Raw genomic sequence first — 25,149 nt, forward strand, 5'->3', positions numbered from 1 at the left:
AATAAAAAAGCTTTATGGATGGCTTGCAGGTGGGTTTGGAGAGAGGAGAACTGACTACCATTGGCTTCAGCATAAAACCTAGGTGAAAGACCTCATGTTTTTCTAAGCATTTTTCGTCGGGTGGCTCCTGGCTATTTTGTACTCATGTGTGAATTCCCTTTTGCTGAAGGATCTCTCTTGATTTATCTTCAAAGGGTATTTCTGTTGGTTCATTATTTTGACCTGAATTGTGTCTTTCACAGATGACTGGGGTTTTTCAAATTTTATTTCTTCTGTAAGCCCGTTTGCTTGAAACCACATTTTTCTTCTACAGCTGCTTTTTTTGCGTCAAACGTTCTCTCTCCTGAGAGGCTGTTGGCTATTTATCAATATTTGATCTGTCTGTAAAGGGAATGTCTGTATGGTGGCCGTTTATTAGGAGCTGCTGTCTCTCTAAAGTGGATCTTATCAGTTCTTGATCTCTTTCTGTTTGTCCACCTTCTGCCCCTTTCTCAGCTAGCCTAGTGGCTTTTAACAGCTGCTCAGTCTCTCTATTTTGACAAAATTAAATGCGATCATTACAATGGCAAATACTAAACAGCGAAAGGAGATCAGAATCCAGTACAGCTCCCAGCAGAAGCTTAGTAAATAGTCTGAAACTGTTCCAGGTGGTTGTGGGTATAAGGGGAAAAGCCCCTCCGATTCCTTCAGAAGTAATTGTTGCAAAATCAGTGTTCGTGGAGTTTTCAGCAAAATGAAGATATGGGAACAGCTGGCAGAAAATGTTGTATTTACTCAGTAACTCTTGGACTTTTTCCTTTTTTGGTCATATCAGCCAGATTAAACATTATTGAATCCAATGCATTCTTAATCCAGCTCCATTGATTTCAGTGGCACTGATCGAGGGATGAACCTGAACCATGAACATTGCGACGTTCCCTTAATTCTACTCGTTTTTCAGCCTATGGGAGCTAAACTACTGATGCTGTTAGAGACAAAACCATTTCCATTAGGAGATGATAAAAGCAGCAAAAACAAGTGGAAAAAATATTTATGAGGGTTTCTCCTTGTTTTTGAATGGGGATAGATGCTAGGTAGAAAGGAAATTATCTTTAATGCAGGCTGTGTGTCTCACTAATGACAAGAGTGTTTCTCCCAAGAGTGAGCTGATGCCTCTGAGCTGGTTTTTGAGTACCTCAATAGAAATCATTGCGTTATTCTGTCCTCTGCTTGTAGGCAGCCAGTGAGAGCTTTTTCTGGAGTACTCTGCTTGCCATAGATGATTTTGCAATATATACGTGGAGGAAAACCTGTGCAGCTTTAAAAATAATTCCTGTAATGCATTTTACATATTGTACTTTCAGTAGCACTGAGTATTTCTGGCAGCCTCTCCAGATGTCCATTATTAATTCTTCATTAGCCAATATTCCAGCCTACCCAGGAAGCACAGCATTCAAAGGTCTTGAAGTTCAGTATGTGTTCCTATTTTCTAACCTTGTTTTTCTTAGTATCCAGCTATAGATGAGCAGTGTTTTGAAAGTCAGATGTTCAGCAAATGAGCCATGAGATTTTTCTTATTTTTTTATAAGGAGACTTGGTATAATCATTAGGGTAGGAAAAGACCTTTAAGATCATCGAGTCCAAATCAAGAAAGTACTCAACAAATAACATGAGATTTTTCAAACACAAAAACTCCAAGTTTTTAAGATCTGCTTTAGGGCTTGTAAGCCTTTTGAATTCACTGCAATCATGGTTTCATTGTCTGCATTGGAGGCATTAAACACCCTAAAAGGTGTTTCTGTTTTCTTCTTGTGTTATAGTAACTTCATTCAGGGATCTAGAGGTTTAGGAAACTTCCCTTGAATCAGGTGGCTCAGGAAAAAATCCTAAGCTTTCTTATGACTGGTCTTGTGCTGTAATGAGACAGATTTTTGATGCTTCCATGATATAAACAGACCCTAGACCTTCCCTACTTGGAGCAGCATTCCTTGCAGTGCAATCCTGCTTTATTACAGACGCTAACGTTGTGTACTGGGATTTTCCAGGCCAGTGTGTCTCAAGGATTAGTCTGCTGCCATCCGTGCCTGAGAATGGAGGGAGCGTAGATTGCTTTGCATGCTCCCATTCTGCCGGCTTGCTCTGAGGTCTCCTTGGTTCTAGTGTTTCCTTATTAAAAATGTTGACATTTACTCCATTTCAGTGTGTAATTATTAATTAGCACACTTTGATAATATTGTGGGGTTTTAGAAGTAAGTATGAAAGTGGAGGTCCTGTTGAAAATACACTGATAGATCATTGCATTTGCATTAAGAAAACGTTCTGTGTGAGCTGGGCTGGCTTGTTGTGCTGGCCAGGTGTTCACACAGCTATTCTTTGATTTCTGGAAGATGCTTTTTGCTACTTCCTTTTAAATTGAAAGGTATTTGTTGCTATTGTGGGTTGTGAAGAGCATCCCTGTCTGTATTCTGTGGCTTCTGTATAAATTGTGTGCCGTTAATAAGTACAAATAAATGTCAGCCAAAGAAGACTTAGGGGTTTTGAGAAAACAGTCAAGGATGACAAAAAAAACCCGATGGCATACAAGTACTCACAGAGATGACAGATCTACAGCATTGCCATTTGTCCTTCTCTCCTCATCAGTTAATCTGTTCATTATTAGCTCATTTGTATTGCCTGCAGGCTAGCTGTATTGAAAAATGCCTCAAAACAAAGGGGACAAAACCATTTCACATCAGTAAGAGCTACGTGCACGTGCAGGTCAAGCAAGGCAAGAAAAGCTTGCGGGAGTCTTCTCTTTCCCAGCAGCTTCCCTGCATCTGCACCCCGTGTGTCCTGTTTTCTCTAAGCCTTTCCTCTGAATTTGTTTTGGTAGCAGTTACATGGGTACACAGGTTATCCAGCAGCCTTATTTACAAGTGCTAGTACTGTATAAAATCACCAGATATGTAAACTGAAGTAATTTTGGACATTCTTTTAGAACCATCGGAGGGTTTGTGACGGTGCTTGTATTGAGGACGTTTTTGAGAATGTGTATGTGATGTGAAATGTGTGTTGGTCACTGAAATTTCCCTTGTAGTTCTGATATGCCTCAAAATATCTCTTTTAGGTTTGCCAGAACCAAACAGAGACAGTATATTCCAAGGACTGAGAATGGATCAAGGATTCTACACATCTAAAGACTTCCTACCTTTGGTAGCAATGGCAAGTAAACCAGGTGTGTGATGGTTTGGTTGTGATCACGTTCAGTAAGTCATTAGCAGTTATTGATATATCAGAGTGGACAGCTGGTTACACAGCAGCACATCCGATTACGAGGCAGCTCCTGAGGAAAGATCTGCCAAAGAGGGTTTTCTTGAGCTGCAACCTCAGAGGTGTGGTCAGGAAAGTCAGTCCTAGAGGCTGTAGAGCAGGTATTCTTATATAAAACTCTAAGCACATGGCACATCATTACCCCTAATAGATTATATTTCTTATTTTGAAATATGTCCAAAAGATGTCATAAGTTTCTCATCTGTATAAACTGTCTTGATATAAATAGTATAGATGAGATGGAGGAACCTGATCTTAAAGAAGGTGTTGCCAGTTCATGTAAGCAGCTACTTTGTATATTGTTGATAAATTATTTTGCTTGATCCCAAGTCACACACTGCATATTTTACAGACACATTTAAGGGACCACTAATTCCTTACCCAAACAACTTTACAGTCTAAGATTCATGACAAAAATAGTATGGCAGGAGTTAACAGCGCAACAGTCAGTTCATAGGCTCAGAGTGCAGTCCTGTTTTGAGTACAGAGAAGGCTGCATTTACTCCCCAGGGAGTACAGCTGGCTGCTCTCAGTGGCCCTGAGTGTGAAGCAACAAGCCTTGGGATTCGTGATTTCTGCATCACATTGTGTGTTGATCAAAAAGGAATTCCATGTACCGTTTTCTGTGTATTTGCTTAGTGCAGTCAGTGGTCCTGCATGTATGACCACATATTTAACCACACATGTACCCTTTTTCATCTACAAACTGTTTTTTTTTCCCCTAGGCATTCAGAAGTTTCTGTTAGCATTCCAACCATGGCTGTTTATTTAGTAGACTTCCCCTAAGCAGTGTGTTGAAGAACATAACTTCTGTGGCAAATCACTCTCCGTGTAGAAGTGAAGTTTATTACTCTGTATTATGTAAAATATTTAGGAAGTTCTGCACCCCATCTGTCCCACCTCTCTGCTGTTTTGATCAAATGTTTATTACTGTTTTCTTAAGCTCAAAGTGAGCCCAAATGATTTGGGAGAAAAGGTCGTCTGGTGTTCTTTTTTTGAAGTCAGGGATGTTACGAATGAAACAGGTTGAGAACCTGCACTGCAAAACGTTTGCAGAATAACAAAGGGAAAGATAAACCTTGCAAAATAATCCCTTCTTGTAATAATTTGACCAAAAATACTTTGTAGAATTCGGTGTGGACACATGGCACTCATACTGTAAGCTGTCTGCCTGCATGGGGATCTACATGCTGTGATCCACATCTTTCCAAATGCTGCAACGTAGCACTTTCCATGAGCCAGGATATCTGATGGGGTTTAAAAATATATATTAGGTCTACTATGAAAAAAAAAAGATGAACTTTGGAGAACTAACCTTTTCTGACTGACAGTAATAGATAGCTCTTTGGTGTTGTCTGCTAATTAACATGGTCTCCCTGGATTTCCTGGTGTCTGTCTGTAGCTGCCGCCACCTCTCCAGGATAGCGTGGAGTTCTAAAATAAAAATATGGCCTATATCCTGCTCTCGCTTCTTTTTTTACTGTGACAGTTCTCTAAATAGTAGACATAACAGACCTGCTCACAGTAAAATGCATATTCTGCCTGCTTGTCAAGTTCTGGTTACCACTTGTTAATATACTTTCCTCCCTAAGCCATGCCCATTGCAAGTCCATAGACGTGAATGTATCTTGGGAGCGGCCTTGTTACCAAGAGCCAAGTGGGCTGCTGCAGCTGCTCATTCCACTCTAGTCCCATAACTCACCCTGAGCTGCCATTCTCCTCCTGCACTTGTGCTTTTTCCATTGCTCAGTGTACAATTTTCCCAAATCAATAAGTTCATTGCAAACAAAGGGCAAAAGTTTAGGGTGAATTTTACATTAAGAAGCCTGTTAAGTAAATAGTGAATCGCAGAATCACAGAGTCTTTAGAGTTGGAAGGGACTCTGAAAGATCATCCAGTTCAACCCCCCTGCCAGAGCAGGACCACCCAGATTAGGTCAGGAACTCGTCCAGGTCAGTTTGAATGTCCCTAGAGAAGAAGACTCCGCAGCCCATCTGGGCAGCCCCTTCCAGTGCTCCCTCACCTCAACAGTGAGGAAGTTTTTCCTTGTGTTTCTTTGGAACCTCTTCTGTTCCAACGTGTACCCATTGCCCCTTGTCCTATCATTGAAAATCATATGTATGCATATACAAATACATGGGGGGGGAAATAATAGCATTTGCTATAGATTAAACATCTTACAACTGGAGAGAGAACACATTAATTAGGATGTTGTTTCTCACTCTCTTTATACGTCTAAATTAAAAGCATTGTTTCCTTGAATGATGCTTGTGTTTCTTTACTGTTGCCTGTGAAAATCTGCTGCAATTATAGCAGGACAGTTGAGTGAGAGTGCAGTGATGAACTGGCCAGCTTAGTACCTCCTGACCGAAATTATCACAGACTCATTGAGAATATAGCTCTATTATTTATGGCATTATTTTTGAAGTTAGGATAATGTGCCTGATCAACAGTTAGCTGCATTTAAACTTGTGATACAGTGCACTCTCATACACACAGAGCTCAGTTTTACTTAAACAGGTCTTGTATAATTGGGTCTCCAAATACCAGCTGGAGCCGACGAACACGTGATGTTGTCATTCTCTCCATGTAGCGTTTTGCAAATAATTTTTAGAAAGCCACTGTAGGTTAAACATTTTCTTCCAGTAGAAGATCTAGGAATTACTGTAATAATATTCTTTCTGGCTCATGTTCAGCTGCCGTGCAGGATAGCCTCTGAGAACCGTGGGATAGCCAGAACAGCGTCAACACCTTGTAGAAAACTGACTGGGGACTAACTTTCTGGGAAACTATTGCACAAAACTGTCAACAACCGGTCATCTTTTGAAAACTACCAAGTATTATTCTTTAGAATCTCTTAAAAGGTGTTGTTTTCTCTGTAACTGGGAGGATAATGAATCTGGTAAGAGAGAAACTTACTTTTTTGAATAAAAAGATTTCAGAATGCTAATTTCAACCTGACAGGACCCACAATCTTACAAACGTGTTGTCATTTGAATTCTTTCCAGATAGAAAAGTGCAGCTGCTTAGAGTACTGACTATGAAATTATGTATATGAGCATATCTAAAAAACGGGAATAAAACTGTCTTTCAGTGAAGCAGAATAATTTGATAGTGACACTCCATGCTTGGAAACTGTAAGATGCAATTTTACACTGCTTTGAGTACAAGTACCTTTGGAGCTGTCATGCAGAAATGGTTTCACCGCTTGAAAATGGGGTTTTCCTTTCATCTTTCAGGGATGTGTGCCTGTCACTCTCCGTTGCCATCAATACATGGAACTGTGGTTGTGCTTGGGGCAGGAGACACTGCCTTTGACTGTGCAACATCTGCTTTACGCTGTGGAGCTCGTCGCGTGTTTGTGGTCTTCAGGAAGGGATTCACCAACATCAGGGCTGTCCCAGAAGAGGTAAAACTGAGTAAGGGGATCTATCAGGTGGAATATCACTTGTTTTTCCTACAAGGCCTGAAAGTATGTTCTAGGTACTTCAGAGTCTCCTGTTATTATTGTTTTCCTCTCTTGCAGTCAGATGGCTGCCTTTGCATACAAGGAGTAGAATTTCTTGTACATGAGAAAATACAGTAAGGTTTTGGATGGTGGAAGCACCCCAGAGATCAAGCAGCCGTTTGAGTATTGTAGGTGACTCTTCAGGTCATGATTAGACCTAGAGTGATACTTTCTGGCTGCTCTCTAATGAATCTCAGGGATCCTGACGTTGCCTTGGGAGCCTGTAGAATCTTGTAAGAAGATTAGTTAGAGCACTTTTGGCTTGAAGTCATTGCCGGTGGCTGTAGAGCACTGTCATTCATCCAGATTTCAGCATTCAATTTGAGTTTTAGTTTGGCTTTGCACTTTGGCATTCATCAGGTTCCGGACATATCTTCACGTTCTGAAACTGACTCTGCTTCCTCAACGCATCTGTACTGCAGGAGGGTCTTTTTCTGACCAGTTTTTCCCGTTTTGGTGGTCTTTTGCCACGATCATCACTTGGTACATACTTTACACTTTTATGTACTTAGGGATATCAGCACATCTAATGCATCTTTATCATGAGATTTATGGTAGTTTGGTCATCTGTTTCAAGGAGATGGACATCTGAGAGATCTTAGAGAAAGGGAATGGTCCTGCAAAAAAGTGGCAGAGGACCTCTTGCTGCATAATTTGCTTCTGTTGCACTTCATTTAAGAATTCCAGACACAATAAGTACTGAAACCATTGCACAGACACATTCACGTGCTATCCAGGTTCTTACTAATCAAGAAACAATTGTCACTGAACCAAAACCTTTGTTAGCAGCCTGGGCAAATTCCTAAATGTTGTCAACATTTGTACTCATCTAATCATAGGAAAAAAGTAAAATAAAAGGAACTTCAGCTAGTAACAGCCATGCTGGAACAATGTCAGGTTGGATGTTACATGTTCAAAAGAGTTGTCACGTAAACACAGACCATCAAATGCTGAAGACTTTGCTAAGACTGAATGCTGTTTGGCTTCTGGAGATTTACCATAGCAGAGATTTAGAAGATTTAAGCCTGGATTGTCAGTCAGAAAACTGTTGTTTGCACATGGTAGTCAGCATTTAATAACATCTTAAAATCACAGGAAACACAAAGCAGGGCATCCACTTAAATTAGTAGTAGGCCTCCTATTAAAAGACAGGGATAGTTGCATAAGGTAACTCTTTTGCCAACAAAGGAATGATACATATCCAAAGTCACAAGGAACTGTAAATAAGAAAATGTACTGGAGAAATATTTGCATTGCAGATTTCCCCAGTGGCCCTGTCTAGAGCCGCTTGATTTAATAGCACGGGAGGCTCTGAAGCTGGTATGAAGATAACTGTCTGTGCACAGGTGCCTGCTGCTGCAGAAGAGTGCTGAGTAGCATCTTCAGTCAAAAAGTGGTTTATGGTGGATTGGGCTTCTTTTGTAAAAACACAGCGGTTGCAGTTCTGTGTTTTGTTGCTTCTCCTCTACAGATGGAACTTGCCAAAGAGGAGAAGTGTGAATTTCTGCCTTTCCTCTCCCCTCGGAAAGTGATACTTAGGGGTGGACGAATCGTTGCCATGGAGTTTGTTCGGACTGAACAGGATAATGATGGAAACTGGACAGAAGATGAGGATCAGGTTGTCCGCCTGAAAACCGATGTGGTAATCAGTGCCTTTGGCTCCATCCTGAGCGACTGCAAAGGTAACCCTGACTAGTGCATTCTGTAAATGCTGATTGTTGTTGGAGCTGTAGTTGCTTCTCGGCCCTTGACAGTTTTGTGAGATGAGTCTTCTGGAGGTCACACAGCTTGTGACTGCTTGTGCCGTTCACAGGAGTTTCTTTGTCCTTTAGTTACACCTCTTGGAACAAAACTTGAGCGTCTGGTAACAAAGCAGTTTTCAGTTTATTGCTGTATAGAGCAGGAACTCGGATTAGAGGGAGAGTTGCTCAGTGTACATCTTGCTTTCCTCTCAATGCAAATGGGATCTCAAAGAATACTCTTGGGGAATTCTGGTCTCACTAATTAACTTTAGAGAAACTCATTATACTACAACTTTAAACTGAACTGGTCTGATCTCTGAAACTTTTTTTTTAACCTATTAAATTAAGCAAGAATTAAGGCAGATTCATTATTCTGGTTCAGCTGGTCTGGGTATCACTCATTTTCTTGTGCATACACAAGAGGACTGTGGCTTCTCATATGCATGGTATTTGTTAAATTCACCTGCTTGTCTCAGCTTGTCTCATTATTTAGCTGCACTTTACAAACTTTCTTCTTAAAAATGAGCAGTCACATACTTCCATATTAAAGATACAGAAATAGGGACATAGATGATGTTTCAGAGATAGAACAAATTGTCTGGATGTCGCAGAGAGAGGGGTGAAGAACAGGAGTATGGCTGAAAACGTGGGAACTGAGCAGAGCTCACGCTGTTCTCCTCTGAAACTGGGCAGGATTTAAAGAGCTCGAGACACATGCATCAAACGTGCCTCGAAAGCAGAAAAACACTGACTCGGCAGAAGACAAATTGATAAAATGAATGGATCTTCAGCCTGGAGACGCTCACCAAGGTTAGCAGGTTCTGAATGCCTTGGTGATCAATGTGCCTGCCTCTCCAGGGCATGGACTTGCCAGCCAATTAACCCCTGGCATGCTGTCATGGTCTTTGGGTACAAATGCCCTGACAGAGGACTTGGCAAGTGGCTCAGAGTGTATGTCACTAGAAAACTTGGTAATGAGGTACTGGTTCTGCCTGTGCAGAGGGAAATCCAAAATGTGTTAGCATAATGTGGTTTTCTGAATCTTTTTCATTAAATAAAATCATCAATCTAAAATCATCTACGCAGAGTCTAGTGTTTGTGGACATACCTCAGGCTTCTCACACCTGCATGGTCTGTCTTACAGATAACACTGCTTTAAATCCAATGAATTTTTGGGCTCGATGATCTCTCGAGGTCCCTTCCAGCCCTTGAGGTTCTGTGAATTTTTCTGATACTAAAATTTTCCAGAGTCGTTGGTGAAATTGCACAAAAAGTGTACTGACTGCCCAGAAAGACAAAGCATTAGGTACTGAAGCTAAATGCTAGGGCCCGTGGAGGGATTTCAGAATGCAGCCACTGGCAGAGCTGGCTGTAATCTGAACGAGGTACCCGGTGCTTCCTCTTCACCAGTCCACTCATATATAAAGTTAGACCATCCTACAGTACAAAAGCAGAATCAGCCTTGTTCCAGGAGGAACATGTGAAGTTAATTCCAGGAGTGTGTGTTGCTGCTGCTTAGGGATGGGTGTGCTCTGCCCAAGGCAGCAGCTGCCCCAGCTTCGTGCAGCGCGGCTTACTCGGGGCTGCCTCCTGCCTGGCACTTGCCTCGTGCTCTGAAGGGTGCAGGAGCTGCAGTCCACATCTCTTGGAGAGAACAGACTCCCATTCACTTGGAGAGGTGGTGCTGTGAAGAGTCTGGCATCTGGGTTGGGCTTGTCTGACTTCCAGGAAGGAGAGAGAAGAAGCTTAAGGTTTTTCTTTCAATCTTGAAGAGATCCATGAGAGATCCGCTCAGGTGGTGGAGTTGGCTTGACTGAGAATTGTGGAAAGCTTTGTTGTTGCTTATAAAACCCTCTGTTTAGGTTTTTTGGAAGGTTTTCTAGAACCTCATTAGGTAAATTAAATATTAGCCTATGCAATTAGTATGTTTGGTTGTGATTCACAGAGCCCTTGGTAATGGAGTCATTCTGTTTTCACGCACAGGAAAAAAGCTGCTTCAGCTAAAGGCTGAATTCACTGTGCTGCTTAGCCATATTTGTGCCAGCCTTGTGTCTCCTAGGGTGCAGCCACTGGCTAAGCTAGTTGTGAGGTTTTTAAATAGGAGCATAAAATGGGAGGGGAACAAAGTCATCCAGGGAGCTGATGGTGAAAGGAGGAGAGTCGTTCACCATGGCAGTGAGCAATACACCTCAGTTTCACGTGGTGTTTTTGGTGAAACTGGTATTGGAACAGCAATCAAATTACAAGGAAAAGAGAAGGTATTTGTTTGGATGTTGTGAAAGTGGAAGGAAGTTAAGACTTGAGGGAATCAAGTGTTTGTTTTGAGCATGCTATTTCAGTGGTTCTTAAATCTTTATTTTTTTACTGAGCTGTCTTAATGAAAGTCAAATTTGCTTTTCACCACTGAGCTGGATTACAACCAAATCTCCAGGCTACCTCGGGGCACAGCACAACAAGAAAGCAAAAAAAACCCCAAATACCAAAAGCATCTTATCTTTGTGGTGTTTTGTATTCAAGAGATGGAGATAAGTCAGGCACTCTCCATCAAAAGATAGGGATGAGAATACTGGAGGTACTCAAAACTGGACAATGCCATGCATAAAATGGTCTGAGTTGGAACTTGATCTAACTTTGAAGAGAAGGATGGACATGGTGACCTCCAGAGTGCCCTTCTAGGCTGAATTATTCTATGACTGGACGACTCAGGTGCAGGTGGAATAAATGTGTTAATTTTTGCTCACACAAAGAGCTCTATCAATTGACCTAAATTGTAAGACATCTCAGGGAACTGCAAGGGCAGTGTTGGTATGGGCCAAGCTAGCAGGATATGTCCTGTTTGTTATTAATATTCTTCAATGCTGATGCTTCTGATAAAGAATATTCTGATAAGAATAAAGACAAGTGTAAACCAGAAGGACTGAGATCAGACCTAACCCCAGTTCAGCAAAGGGTCCAGGGCAGCCTCAATGATCACGTTTTAAAGGTTTATTTAACGAGACATAAGCATGTGGGTGACTTGCTCTTCTGAGCAGAAGTAGCTTGTGGGTTAGGGATCTCTTTCTTGCCTATTCTCCTCAAGAAGACGTTTCTTACTCTTGCACAGTAACTATGACATTAGCAGCTGAGATTCCATGTGCTCATGGTAGGTATTTAGTCCTTTCTGGTTTGTTAAAACAAAGCCTTGATTGTGTTTTTCAGCAGTGGTTCCAGCAGGTATTCATCCTCCCACTGGGAATCACAGAAATGCCTCATTGATTTAAAAAAAATGCACTGCTAAGTCCATTTGATGCCCAGGAAGTTGCCAATAACAGGAGAGTGGTCTTCTAGACTGCTTTAAGAATACGACTGCTTTACTGAAACTGGTAAAAAAAAAGCCCAACAAATTGTTCAAATCAAACTACTGCAGATGGAGTAACAAAAGTGTTTTGCTGCTCGTAGGAAAAAGAGATTTTGGGAGAACAAGCTGATTTTTTTTAACCACCTAGCTTACCAAAGCCTTCCAGCTGCCATAACTGACCCACATAAGCAAAGAGCTGCAAGGCAATTTTGTACCTTTCCTCACGTTCCTGCTCTTTTGCTTGGTTCGTTATTTTGGAGGCCTACAACATATTAGTGAAGTACTGAATTATCTTCTGTCACTGTTCCAAATTGCAGCTACTCAATATGTACAGCTAATTCTGTGCAGTCCGTCGCGCTGCGTGCAGCCTCAGTATCCTACTTAACACCAGTCCTGTTGGGTTTAAATTCTAAACTTTAAATAACCATTTTCTTACATATTTTGTTCTGATACACTAAAAGAATGATGTTTTTGGACTTCAGAACCTTGCATTGGAACAAGTGTCCGTGTTCTGATGAATGTTCCTGGATGTCTGAGGAGAAGGATGGAGAAACTCTTGGAAGTTGTGCACTTGTTCAGAATGCCCTTCAAAATGCAGGGCAGGGAGCAATGGAAGCCGAGTTCAACACACTGTTCAGCAGGCAGCAGTAAAGAAGAGGTGTTGCCATCTACCACAACACTGAATCTTAGCATGATAATGCCCTTTTTATTTTCCTGGAGAGACAAAAAAAGGGGAATGAAAACACAGAAAGCAGACTCCAAATTCTGCCTTTGAAAAAAAAAAAAACCAGAAATGGACTATTTGTGGACAAAACTATGTGTTATTACATTTTCCATGGCTGGCTCCTGCATGGCAGCTGAAGGGCAACATTTTATTTTCCATTGCTGGGAATCAATGGCGACTTGCAGCTATTTTACTTTTTGTGTGACTTGTTTTGCTTGGAAACTGCAGCAGCAAACCCCAGAAGGCTTACACTGGAGTATAACTGCTGCCCTCCCAGTTTAGTTCAACACACAGTAGAGAGAAATTTGCCCAAGTAGTTTACAGTTTTATTGTTTATCCCACTCCTACTTAACATTAACTTCTATAGATTGAGAAGCATTTGCCAGGGAAAAAAAGAACTAAAGCTTGCAGAGCTCTGAGCTCGTCAGTGAAAACAGATTGTAGTTTTGCTTTGTGCAGGTACAGAACTTTGAATGGTGCAGAAGCCAGCAAACCTGCAAGGAGCTTTGAGATTCTCCACAGAGCCTCCTCAGACAACTAAATGAATAACTTCAGCCTCAAAGCATGGAAGGGTAGTGCAGCCTCTGCCTCACTCCCACGGAGCAGGCTCATGGTCACCAAGTCATTAAAACATGGCTAGATAAGACTGAAATGTGTATAGATTCAAAAGATTCCTAGTGAGATAGGCAGTTTTCCTGCTGAGTCATTTGGGATGCGATTTGTCTCCACAGATAGGTTTCCTGAGTGAGCTTGAGTGCAGCAGTTGCCCACCCTGCACTGGTGACCAGTTCCCAGTTCTATCAGCGGCAGCAGAAGCCTCTCCTAGCACACCTGGACCAACTTCATCCAAATCAAACCACTGCTTCATCCTGGTTGGGTGCAGCAGTGGGGCAGAGGCTGTGGGCAGCAGGGCTGTGCCTGCCTTTGTTTGCTGGGCATGTATCCTGGGCAGTGCCAGCAGTTAATGGGTGTACTGGTGCGTGAGACAGCTGTGGTTTTACATTGGAGATTTAGAAAGTTACAGTGTATTTGTATTTTTCTGAAGCAGTGCTACTGTTCACTGTAAAGGAATTCTGTAAGATGGATATCAAAAATAACATTAATGAGCTACTAAAGCTAAAATTACAGGAACTTATGAAATTGGTTAAACATAAAAACCATTAAACTGTTTATTGAAGCTTCACAGATATACTGCAGCTAATGAGCATTTCTGCTATTTAAATAAGTCCAAATTGAACACACATTACATGGATACATAATTAGTCATGGCAGTCAAACACACACAGACTCACTTTTAAAGCTTTATTTGAGGAATCTTTTCCATTTGATTTGTTTTGTTAATGAAAATATTTTTTCCTGCATTCACTTATATTTTAATATTGTTTTTGCAAGTGCTATAATTTGCTGCTGCTTTTCCATTTGTATTTGCTTGCTCTGTGAATACAGCAAATGGGGAATATATATTCAGAACTGTCCTTTTGTTTGGTGGTGTTTGTGTTAGCATCACTTGATGGCATCGGGATAATTCAATTGTACGTTGTCTTTCATCCAGAAGGATCTGTTCAAATGATATAAAAAATCTCACCAGGATATGGAGGAGAAAGCAACACAGCCACAGTCATGGGACTTTGAATTTTGAAGAGAAAAGCTGCATTAGTTTTAGATTTTAAAGGCTGTGAGGGAACAGGGATTTTAAAGAAACTGTTTTCTTTGTCCTTGTCTCAAATCACGCACCGGCAGGAAGATTAGTTGTCTGGTTTGCTTATGGTTTGGTGTCAAACAGCAGTTCAGAGAGCTGATAGTTGTGGTCACCTCCTTTCTAGCTCATGTTCTGCTCTTAGACTTTCCCCCAGCTCGTTGCAAGGGCAGAGAATGAACTTCCCTTTGTGAAGACCAAAGCCCTTGCTGTTTGTACAGGAGGTATAGGAGGTGGTCCCTGCAGCCTCACCCTTGCCCCGGGTACCACATCCAGATTGTGAGGATGTTAGGAAGTCTTACATAAGATGCTTTTAAATCATGCCCTTATTTTTACTTAACCTAAATCTTGCAGGTGATAAAAAAGACTGGAGGAAATAGCTGCTGGATACCACGTCAGCCTTGCCACCAGGGAAATGTTCTCTCCCAATTTTACAAACCCTGATCAGGCAGACAAGTCCCCAGGCAGGCAAATGCCCCAGGCTCGAGGGAGATGTTTCAGGTGAAGACACATTGGGCCTCCTTTGCACTCAACAAGCTTTTGGTATAATTGTGTCCAGCCAGCTATTTTAGCACAGAACAATCCAAAGATAGATTTGAGAAATGTAATAGATCCAGGATAGCAGAGGTAATAACCTTATTTTTCCACAAGATGAAATAACTAGTCAGAACTTCACTTTTACATCATTTCTTCTGAAAAAACGCATCTCTGACAGCATGTTGCCCTCTAAAACCTTCACTGTGGTTCAGTCCTGCCTCAGAGAAGCAGAAGTCATCTGTTAAATCACTGATACCAAATCCTGCAGCACAAAGTTTTACTCTGGGTTGGTTTTTTTTTCCAAGCAAGTCTTTGCAAGCCTGGACGTATTTAGCTTGCAAGAACTGTCTAGACCACATACTGAGGTGGTACCACTGCATGCAATAAGTTATCCTATATGTGACAAATATAAGATAATCAAAAGCTTTCTTGGAAGTACAGACAGTCTGAGGCATAAAGAGAAAGTTAATGTATCGATTTGTAAATATTACCAAAGCGTTCTCAATGAGACTGCTATCAGTCCTCATCAGCACTTGCCTTTTAAAATGATAAAGGAAGCAAAAAAGAAACCCCAAGCCCAAATAAACACACAAACCAATTTTCCAGACTGCAAAGCATTTCAGTCTGAAGGCTGTGCATGGGGTGATCTTGCAGTCATTTAAGTATTTTGAAGCTAAACAATTTAATAAGTTTTTGACTCTGTTACTATGCAAATATTATTTTTGCCAAGTTGAGCCATGAGTAAATGCAGGAGGGGCTGTGCAAGAAATAGATCTTGGAGATGGATTAAACACTTGTGGTATGAAAACACGCTGCAGTCGCTCAAAACTGGCTTCTATGATTCTGGCTTCTGGACCAGGTGCAAAACATGAGTTGGGTTTGAATCCTCTGCATATTTGTTTGTGTGTGCCAGGGGTGAGGAGGTGGACAAGTGGGTGACAATATTTGTACTTTGCTTTCTATTTGTTTGTTCTGATCATGCACAGCTCCCACCTTGGAAGTGCATCTCCAAGACATGATTTGGAGGCTAAGGGCAGTAAGTTCCATCAGGCTGGGGTGTGAGGAAGCTGTGTTTGAAGCTCGATGTGGACTCAGGCATGTGCTGAGGCAGTGTGGGGACTCAGCCGTCCTACTGGAGAAATATTCTTGTCTTAAGCTGGCAGGTTTCTCTTTTACATCTATGACAGCACAACTACATCAGTTTAATTGACCTTGGCAATCTGCATCTGCTAGTGGTACGTCCCTGAGGGACGGTGCAATTTTAAACTGCATTTTATTGCGGAATCTTTGGTTCCTGTAGACAAAGCTGTATAAACCCCTCCTCATTTCCAGAGATGCCACCAACGTTGGCTTTAAAGGTATTTGTTGAAAGTGTGATTCTCTTCATGAAGTTACTTTTTTTTTTGCAGTTCCGATAAAATCATTTAAAAATGCAGAATCAAACTCAGGTTGACACAGAGCAGCAGTAGCTATTTTCAGAGATTTTATGTGCGTTTAGTGCCATGCAGTGTATGGATCTATATATTTTTTAATTGTCACATTATTTTTAAGGACAGCAATAGTTCAAGTGCAGAATGCATATATATGCTGTTTACCAGCATTAAAAAAACCAATTTCTTAATGCATTCTCTAAACCCCACGGAAATTGCAGTGGAAGAGATGTAAAACACCTCTTCATGGAAGCATTTCATTTTGATTGTGTTCTCATGGTTTTGTGCTTAATCTACCTAACAAGTTTCAAAGTGAGCCTCACTTTCAGGATGTCCTGGGTTTTAAATACTTAAAGCCAGGCTGGTTTGGACTTTGTTGAAATGTATCTTTCTCAGAATTAAATTTCTGTAAAACCAACAGACTTTGTCAAAGCTTTGAAAGCGCAATCTTCCCTGCTGGGAAAATGCGCCGCCTGAAAATGTTCAGTCACATTTAATAATGACCTGTCAAAAAGGAGCAGAGTATCATTTCTGTGGTGAGGGTTAATAAACGTGGGGAGGAAACTCTGGAGATCTAAAGGAATTTCTGGAGATTGCATCAGAAACGTTGTTTTTGGGGTTTTAACTGTGAAACGCTGTACACTGCGTATTAAGTCGCACGAGTGAGTAGATGTGAGGTTATGCAGGAGAGAAGCACGTTGGTGTGTGAAGGGCAGTACACAGCTTGGTTTGAAGGGGAAGGGACAACATTGATTTTTTCCCTTTGTTAGTGTTGTTCATGAAGAGGGTTCCCCGAAGTGCTGGCCTTTTTTCCTGGGAGATATGATGCCAGAGAGACTGGGATTGGGAGTCCCAGCTTCTGGGCTACGTTCGCAGTGTGTTCTTAGGAAGGGACCAGAACATTAATGCCAATTCTTTCTCAAGGCTTCATCGTGTCAGTCACTTCTCGTGCCACTTGTGTGCGTTTATTTTGGATGCCACTCTGGCTGTGCAGGCATACAGGAACTGTGTTACTTCTCTAATGCTCCCAAACTGCTGTTCCATGAAATGTATACTGGTTTTCTCTCTGAGTCCTGTTAGTAATTACACACCTCCACTAGCTCAACACATTTATGTATACAAAAAGACTTTTCAGTTGTACTATAAGTGTACATTTAAGTGGAGGAACGTGGAGCTGCTTTTCTAATTGTTATCACTGTGTATTTGATGGATTTTAGCAACCTTTTTTTCTTTCTTCTACCAACATATTTGTCGTTTCCTTTAATTACAGTAAGAGAAGCCATGGCACCTATCAAGTTTAACAGATGGGGTCTTCCTGAAGTAGATCCAGAGACTATGCAAACAAGTGAACCCTGGGTTTTTGCAGGGGGTGACATTGGTGGTCTTGCTAACACTACAGTGGAATCGGTAAATGATGGAAAACAAGCTTCCTGGTACATGCACAGATACATACAGGTAAGTGTTTAAAAGCATTTTCCTCACTCCTGTCTGCTTTTAGATACTTTTGAAAATAATTTCATTGTGGTTTAGATCAAATATCCAAGTCTGCAGAAACTAATAACTACCTTATCTGGTGATTCGGATATTAACAGGTTCATTCATCTTGGATCACAGGCTTGAATTCAGGTAGCTGAACCCAACTTTCTCCTATTACCTTAACACTAAAACCCAAGCAACGTTTTCTTGGCCCCAGGTCTGAATTTCCACTCAAGGGTAGCAAGCCTCCCTGCACAATACACAGTGAGAGCAGAAGTCCTAATTGGATAACTAGGGAAAAGAAGCGAGCCTATCAGTATTAAAAAGTAAAATCTCCCAGCAGTATGTAAAGTAAAAGTTAAGTACTGCCAATGTTGTTACCTAGGGAAGACATTTCTTGTGTACTAACAGTTTACAGAGCGCTCAGATTATCTACACCGAAGCAGAGTTTGCTCTGAGGAGGCTGATAAACTGGGCACCAGAGCCCAACAAAACATAAACGCTGGATGCACAGAGTAAAATAATGCAAAGGAGGATTTACCTGAGAAGTGTGAGTTTAATGGGTACAGACCTGAAGAATCTGGTAACTGCACGTTTCTCTTTTGGTGTTCCTTGCGTGTCCTTGGCTGAGTACCTCTGCCCTCGTTTTCCTAGTAAGGGAAAGAGCACAAAGTCTAGAGGAGCTACAGAGGAGCCTTCAGAGACAGGAGACACAGACTGTCTGTGCAGAACCAGCTGACAAAGAGTGTGTTCATGGTGCAAGGAACTTTTTAGAAACATGATACATGATTCATTCTCCCACAAAAAGAGATTTGAACAACTGAAGTTGGGACTGTAACAGCTCGATGTCTTTCTCCCCCATCCATCTGCTCAAAGCCTCCCTGATTGCATGTTTGTGCAATTTCATGCTGTTGGGGTCTGATTTCACTTCCTAAAAATACTTCAGCTGAAAGCTTGTTGTTAGTATCTGTGCATATTTTTTCTCACTTGTTTTAAAGCACTGTTTGTGTCCTGCCTCCTTAGATCCTCTGAAAATGCTGAGTGTGAAACATCTTTAATCCCTGACCTGCTTGCTTAATTTCTCAGTGCACAATGAGTCTGAGTAACTGTGACAGGGGAGAGAGGGATATCTCCTCCTTTTTGTCTCCTTCCTCTCTAACCTCTAGAAATACACACAGCTCTTAAAACCCCCTCCTTTATCATGTTGCTTCCTCCTCAAAGCTTGTTGGGTTCCCCCCCCTCCCCTCTGGAATCTATTTAATACTTTGGATAAAATCTGAATAGTCCTGGCTTGAGAATTGGAATTCTAGATCAAGCAGGCTGGTGATATTAGTGCATTTCAGTTACCCTTTGCAGGTTTCAGGGCAGCTTATTCAACCTTACAGTCTCACCAGGACACTAATGGGAAAGCCTTAGAGCAATCTTCACAGGAAAGTTTCCAAATGTCAAGTGTCACCTTTCCAGCTGTTAGATGAATGGGTTGCCCAGGGGCAGTTATTTGGATGTGCAGCCCTTGTAAAATCTGGCTGCTGTGGTGCAGAGCGCTGCAGTTCGGCAATTTGCTTCACCACTGTTTGGCTCTGGTAGAAATTGTAGCGACTGGAGAAGGGTTTGGTTTCTAAAGAAGGTGCTTAGAGAAGGGTTGTTATTACAGTGATGTGTGCAGGGGCAGGTAGGTGCCTGTGTGCGTGTGCACGCCTTCAATTCACAGCCCTGTGTTCTGGAAACCTCCAGCAGCGAATGAAAAACCACCCTTATGTGCTGCCTCGTTTTCTCTCTACTGTGAGATTCTAAGGCAAGCAGCCTTCCTGTGAGCTGAGTGTCTGAACTGAGTACACATTAAATAACTGCACTGATACCTTCTAGCTATTTGCCTTTCGGTTACAGGACTAAGTCACCATTTCCAAAACCTCCAAGCGTCCCCGCACAAATAATGCCGTTGGTCTTTAGCAAAATAAAACCATTCCCCAGGATTTCCCAGCAGCCCAAGACCATCTCAAAACTGCTGTGCTGACTCCTTGCAGAATGCCCCATTTGAATGGCATGCTTCTCATATCCCAACCTACTCCAGGCAAAAGGCTAAGCAAACAGATGGTCCTGATATGTGCCCTGAAACTCCAATCACTGCAAGCTCTGGCACATGGTCAAGTGAAGCAGGAGATCCAGACTCAAGGACTCTCCAGCAGAAATGCCTTATGTTCAAAACTGGGAGTTATTTACAGAAGCTTCTTGGCTGCTCTTATGCTGGAAACTTTCCATCATTAGTTGCCTAAATATCTCCTGCCTCCTAACATATTCCTCCCACAATATGAAGCATAGGTTCATCTCAGAGAGTGCTGCCTGCAGCTGTGTCGGGGTAGTTTCTATAAACATGACCAGTCAAAGCCTAACTAAGGATAGTTGTAGTAGAACCTGTTGGAAAATATAGTTGGTCTTCCTAGAACCATTCTGTGTAAGTCATTAAGAGCTCTGAACAGAATCAGCCCAGTTCATGCAGCTATCTCCTATTTATAATATTTTTTTTCCCAGAATTGAACTGTTTTGTTATTCCTTGGATGATGTAGACATTTCTGTAAAATACTCTTGGTGATTTATTTCAGTTTGGGGATTGTAATGGCCCTCACTTTTGTCCCAGAGTGACTTTATGGTCTTGTGCAGAAGCACTATAGGCTGCTGGTCTCTTCTGTGCCTCAGGTACCATTCATTTCTTTTGAACCGTGGACAGAGTTTAACAATATAATAGTCATAATCAGGGTAATTAACAATTATTGCAGGGCTAACTTCTAAGATTGTATGCCCACCTTGAGAGCAAAGAGAGCTCTCACATTGCAGTGTTACAGTATTTTCTTCCTGGGCCACTGCTCCAGCCTTAATGCTTTGTTCCTGGTCTATTCATACACTTGTCTGTGGAGTACTTTCCCATACGTGTCGATCAAGCTGTTGTCTTCTTACTGTAATCTCTCTTGGAATGTTGCTTTTCCTCTCTGGTTCACAATAAGTTGTCTTTTATTTAAATCTGGGTTTATTTTGCTATAACCTTTCCTATTGGAACAGTTTCTTTTATGTCTTTCCTAGCCTGAAATGTACATGATACACTTCAAGAGCAGAGGGCTGGATCCTAGCTGGTGTAAAATTCCACTTCACCCTGAATTTGGAGCACATCACTGTCATATTTTGCCACCAGTATTGTATATTTGCTCTTTTTTCTTTATTCTGTCAAAGAATATACAGGCATTTTAGCTGAAATGAGTGTAGTTGAGGATTCTTTTATGAAGGCAGGACCATTCTTCCATATTCCTTGAGTGTGCATGAATGCACCTTGTTCCACAATCCATACCAGAGCTGGGTGCTTCCCAGGAAACTTGTCTTCGAGGCCCTTAGTTATGGATATCCAGAGGAAAAACTGAACGTCCCTTTGATTAGCTGGAACAACATTCAAACATGAGCATGGAGACGAGTAGCAAAGCACCACTTGCAACAAGGCAGAGGAAGTGCACATGAAGGAATCCGCCCATTTCAGTCACTCACCACCGAGTAAGCGATGTCTGCTCCAGAAACAGAAGGCTGGGAAGGAGCTTTGAAAACCTCTGTCCAAGTGGACAAAGCCCTGAGCAATCTGCTCTGGTTGACCCTTGCCTTGAGCCAGCGTGTTGGACTAGTTGTGTCCCCAGGCATCCCTTCCAGCCACAATCGTTTTGGGGTTGTATGAAATGACACAAACCCGTTTGACAAAGTTTAGACAAAGTTAAGTAGTTGATAGTTGGAGAGAAGATAGAAGCAGCCCATGCAAGGGAGAAAAGGTGTGTTTGAAGACCAGACTTAAAAATAGAGAAAGCAAGAGTGAGATGAAAGTATTTAGGAAAACTCCTCCAGGCAGCAGGATTTGTAGAGAGAAGACTGCCTGTGAAAAATAACAGTAATACAACCACTCACTTTCACAGTCTATCTTTGTTAAAGGCCTGTAAATGGAGTTAGACCATATCGCTGTGCTTAGGAATTTTCTCTATCTAAAGAAAATGAATGTCACAAATTGTATCAGGCCTGAAGCTGAGTTGCTGTGTCTCAGCCACAGCCTGTGCTCTTTTGCTTCCAGGCATGTCCTGGTCAGGGCACGCTGGGGCTGCTCCGTGCAGCGTGCTGGGGATTTTTCACCACCCTGTTCCAGCATCCAAAAAATTGCTGTGACTGGAACAGTAAGTACCTGCAATATTGTTAGCTCAGCTTGTTGGCATCAAATTAGAGGAAGAATGGGCCATACTCTTTGTCCTGTGTTTTTCAAACTCAAAGGAAGAGTTATTATAAATAAACCCTTGCCTGCAGGCTTTCTTTTCCTATTTGTTTGTGCGATGTCAGGGAAATCTTTCATTATAAAGATGATTTTACTTTCAGCAAGGTATAAAACATTTTACTTTGCCAAAAGTTTTGCTTTGCAGAAGTCAACACATCGGGGCTTAGTGAATTTATTTCTTTTACAAGCATTGGGCTGAGAGGAAAAAAGCAGCAAAAAATAACAATAGGAGAAAGGGAAGTAATAGGAAGGAGGGAGGTAGATCCATAGCCACTGGATACTGCACTTACAGCTGCATTCTGCCCCTCTGTGTGTCTAAAGTCCTGTGTCCAGTTCTGGGCTCCTCAGCTCAAGAGGGACAGGGAAGTGCTGGAGAGAGGCCAGTGCAGGGCCACCAAGATGATCAGGGGAATGGAACATCTTTCATAGGAGGAAAGGCTGTGGGAACTGGGGCTGTTTAGTCTGGAGAAGAGGAGACTGAGGGGAGATCTTATTAACATTTATAGACATCTAAAGGGTGGGTGTCAGGAGGTTGGGACATCCCTTTTTTCTACAGTAGCCAGCAACAGGACAAGGGGTGATGGGATGAAACTGGAACACAAAAAGTTCCACTTAAATATAAGAAACAACTCTTTCCCTGTTCAGGTGAGGGAGCCCTGGCACAGGCTGCCCAGAGGGGTTGTGGAGGCTCCTTCCTTGGAGGTCTTCAAGACCCACCTGGACATGTTCCTATGCGACCTGATCTAGGTGACCCTACTTCTGCAGGGGGGTTGGACTAGATGATCTCTAAAGATCCCTTCCAACCCTACCATTCTATGATTCTATGACACTGAATGTTTTACAGTTGAAAGTTCAGTTAAGAAAGACCAAAACAAGTAAAAAGGTGAAATTGAACCTCATATAGTCAAGACAATAGGGGATTTTTTTTGTTTTATCTTCTTGTCCTTTGATTTGCCAGTCAGAGAAGAGTATGACATGGAGGAAGTAGTGAGCACTCAGGAGAGGGGAAATGTGGGACACGTGGCTGCATCAGCTGCCAACTGAGGGAGGTTGTGGTACTGAAGAGATCTTTCAAAACAAGCTTTCCTCAGAATGCCCATCATTAAGGGCACGTTCAAGTTCCCATCGTCCAGCCTAGAACAACTCTACTTACTTCCAGTGTGTTTAAACCATCAGAAAATCTGGCCCCAAATGCATCTTTTTTCTCCAAGGAATTAAAGATCTGGGATCAGAATCTGAGATGTGAATCCAAGCAATCCCCAAACCATATGAAGTCTTTATGTTCTGAACCAGCCTAGGAAACAAAAGGCAGGAAAACACTGAAAACCCCCTCACACCCTCCATGCAGCAATTTGTGAGTGGCTGAAGGTTTTACTCTGATACAGAAAATCTCCAGTAGTGCTTCTTTTTATCTTCCTGAAGAAATCTTCATTTTAAGGATAGAAGAAGCTTCTATGATCTTATTTGTGATGGGACTTACCATCTCTGTGTTAGGAATTCCTGCTTTACTTCTTGGTGGTTTTATTGAGTCGACTGTCAGAGTGGGCAAAGATTTTAATGCTACCCAGCACAGCCTGATGAGGATACTGTTCATTATCCAGACATGGATACTCTCTCTACCATTTTTATGGTATTAGATGCAACGTTTACATTGAAAGCTTTTCACTGACTCTCCAGAGTAGACTGTCTTTAAAACGAAAACAAAACTGTGATGTCACAGCCATAATGTCTATGACGTTCTTTTATCCCAAATCAGAGCCTAATTTTTGGCAGTCTTAAAGTGTTCGTACTAATACAATTAAATATCAATACAATAATAGCTTTGCATATATTGATATGTTTCTAGTTGTGTGTGCTCGATAAAATCTTTAGGGTGGTGTCAAAAAGGTTCAGAGTTCCAAACACACTGCACTGGGGCTGAGTGATCCTGCACATGGATGCCTTCCATCATCTTTCACAAGTCCCTACAGTTTTTGTAGATTACCACCTGGAAAAAAATCAAACTAGAAAGGATCTGTTTGTGCATACTCTGGGTTTTATCACTCTCACTGCTGCTGGCTGCTGTAGGGAACACAACTGCCTGTTGAGAATGCCTGAATAAACCTTTGGACTGAAGCAGGCCAGCAGTACAAGATGTGAAATAACTGCTTCATTATTATTTCCAGCAAGACATAATATTTCAGCATGAATGCTCTTTGGACAGTGGATGTTACATATGCAAGTGTTTGCACGTTTTGCCGATTTGCAGGTCTGAACACATAATAGAGTACTTAAACTCCACCTTATTTGTGTGAATTATTATCATATTAGAATCAATAACAAATGATATAAAAAATGAATCAGCAAAATATTCAGTTACTTTCATTTGATTTCTTTGCAGTCCTTACATGGTGTTGCAGTTCCTGCTGTTCCAGAGCTACCACTCTTCTACACTGCTATTGATTTAGTAGACATCAGTGTAGAAATGGCTGGGCTGAAGTTTCCAAATCCTTTTGGCCTTGCCAGTGCAACCCCTACTACGAGTTCTTCAATGATTTGGAGAGCTTTTGAAGCTGGATGGGGCTTTGCTGTCACTAAAACATTCTCCCTGGATAAGGTAAGGAAATATTTTAAGGTATATTTAGCATGTAACTCTTCCTTTGTGTGTTTGGAAAATGTGACTCTTTTGGAATGGCACTGTTAAATCTGTCTGGGGTAAAGACAGCAGGGCAGAGGGTGGTACATTGTGAACGTCAGCTAGTCTGGAAGGTTCCAACGGTGCAGTGTAAAGGTGACACAGTCTCTGGTTTTGTTGGCTGTTACATTCCTCCCATTTATTCCCCAATCTCTTGGTATTAGGCAACTAGTAAGGGTAATAGTTCTTTATAAAAAGTACTGCAGTGGAAGTGTTTTCTGTAAGGGATTAGAATGCAAAGGCAATGAGTAACAGCTTTCTGACACAACTCATGAAAGGTGGCTTCTCTGCCAAGGGCTGCCAAGGTAAACCAATGCAATCAAGTTGCAGATGCAATATGATAATGTGGGTGTAAGCTTGAGGCTGGTTGGATACTGGAAGGGAAAGATGGAGGCAACATAAGAGAAGAGTAGCTGTGCTGAAGGTTTGTAGTACAGTGACATAAACCT

At 41.7% G+C, this 25,149-nt stretch overlaps 1 protein-coding gene across 1 annotated transcript in view; it reads left to right on the forward strand.

The window, feature by feature from the left end:
- DPYD (dihydropyrimidine dehydrogenase) overlaps positions 1-25,149 on the forward strand; it is a 320,182-nt gene that overhangs the window by 145,145 nt on the left and 149,888 nt on the right. Inside the window, exons 9-13 of the mRNA XM_062003807.1 lie at positions 3,086-3,193; positions 6,528-6,697; positions 8,268-8,478; positions 17,533-17,717; positions 24,407-24,622. Of these exons, the coding sequence (XP_061859791.1) occupies positions 3,086-3,193; positions 6,528-6,697; positions 8,268-8,478; positions 17,533-17,717; positions 24,407-24,622 (890 nt within the window). The remainder of the gene's footprint in view (positions 1-3,085; positions 3,194-6,527; positions 6,698-8,267; positions 8,479-17,532; positions 17,718-24,406; positions 24,623-25,149) is intronic.

Source organism: Colius striatus, chromosome 10, assembly GCF_028858725.1.
Source record: "Colius striatus isolate bColStr4 chromosome 10, bColStr4.1.hap1, whole genome shotgun sequence".
In the NCBI taxonomy this organism is placed as follows: domain Eukaryota; kingdom Metazoa; phylum Chordata; class Aves; order Coliiformes; family Coliidae; genus Colius; species Colius striatus.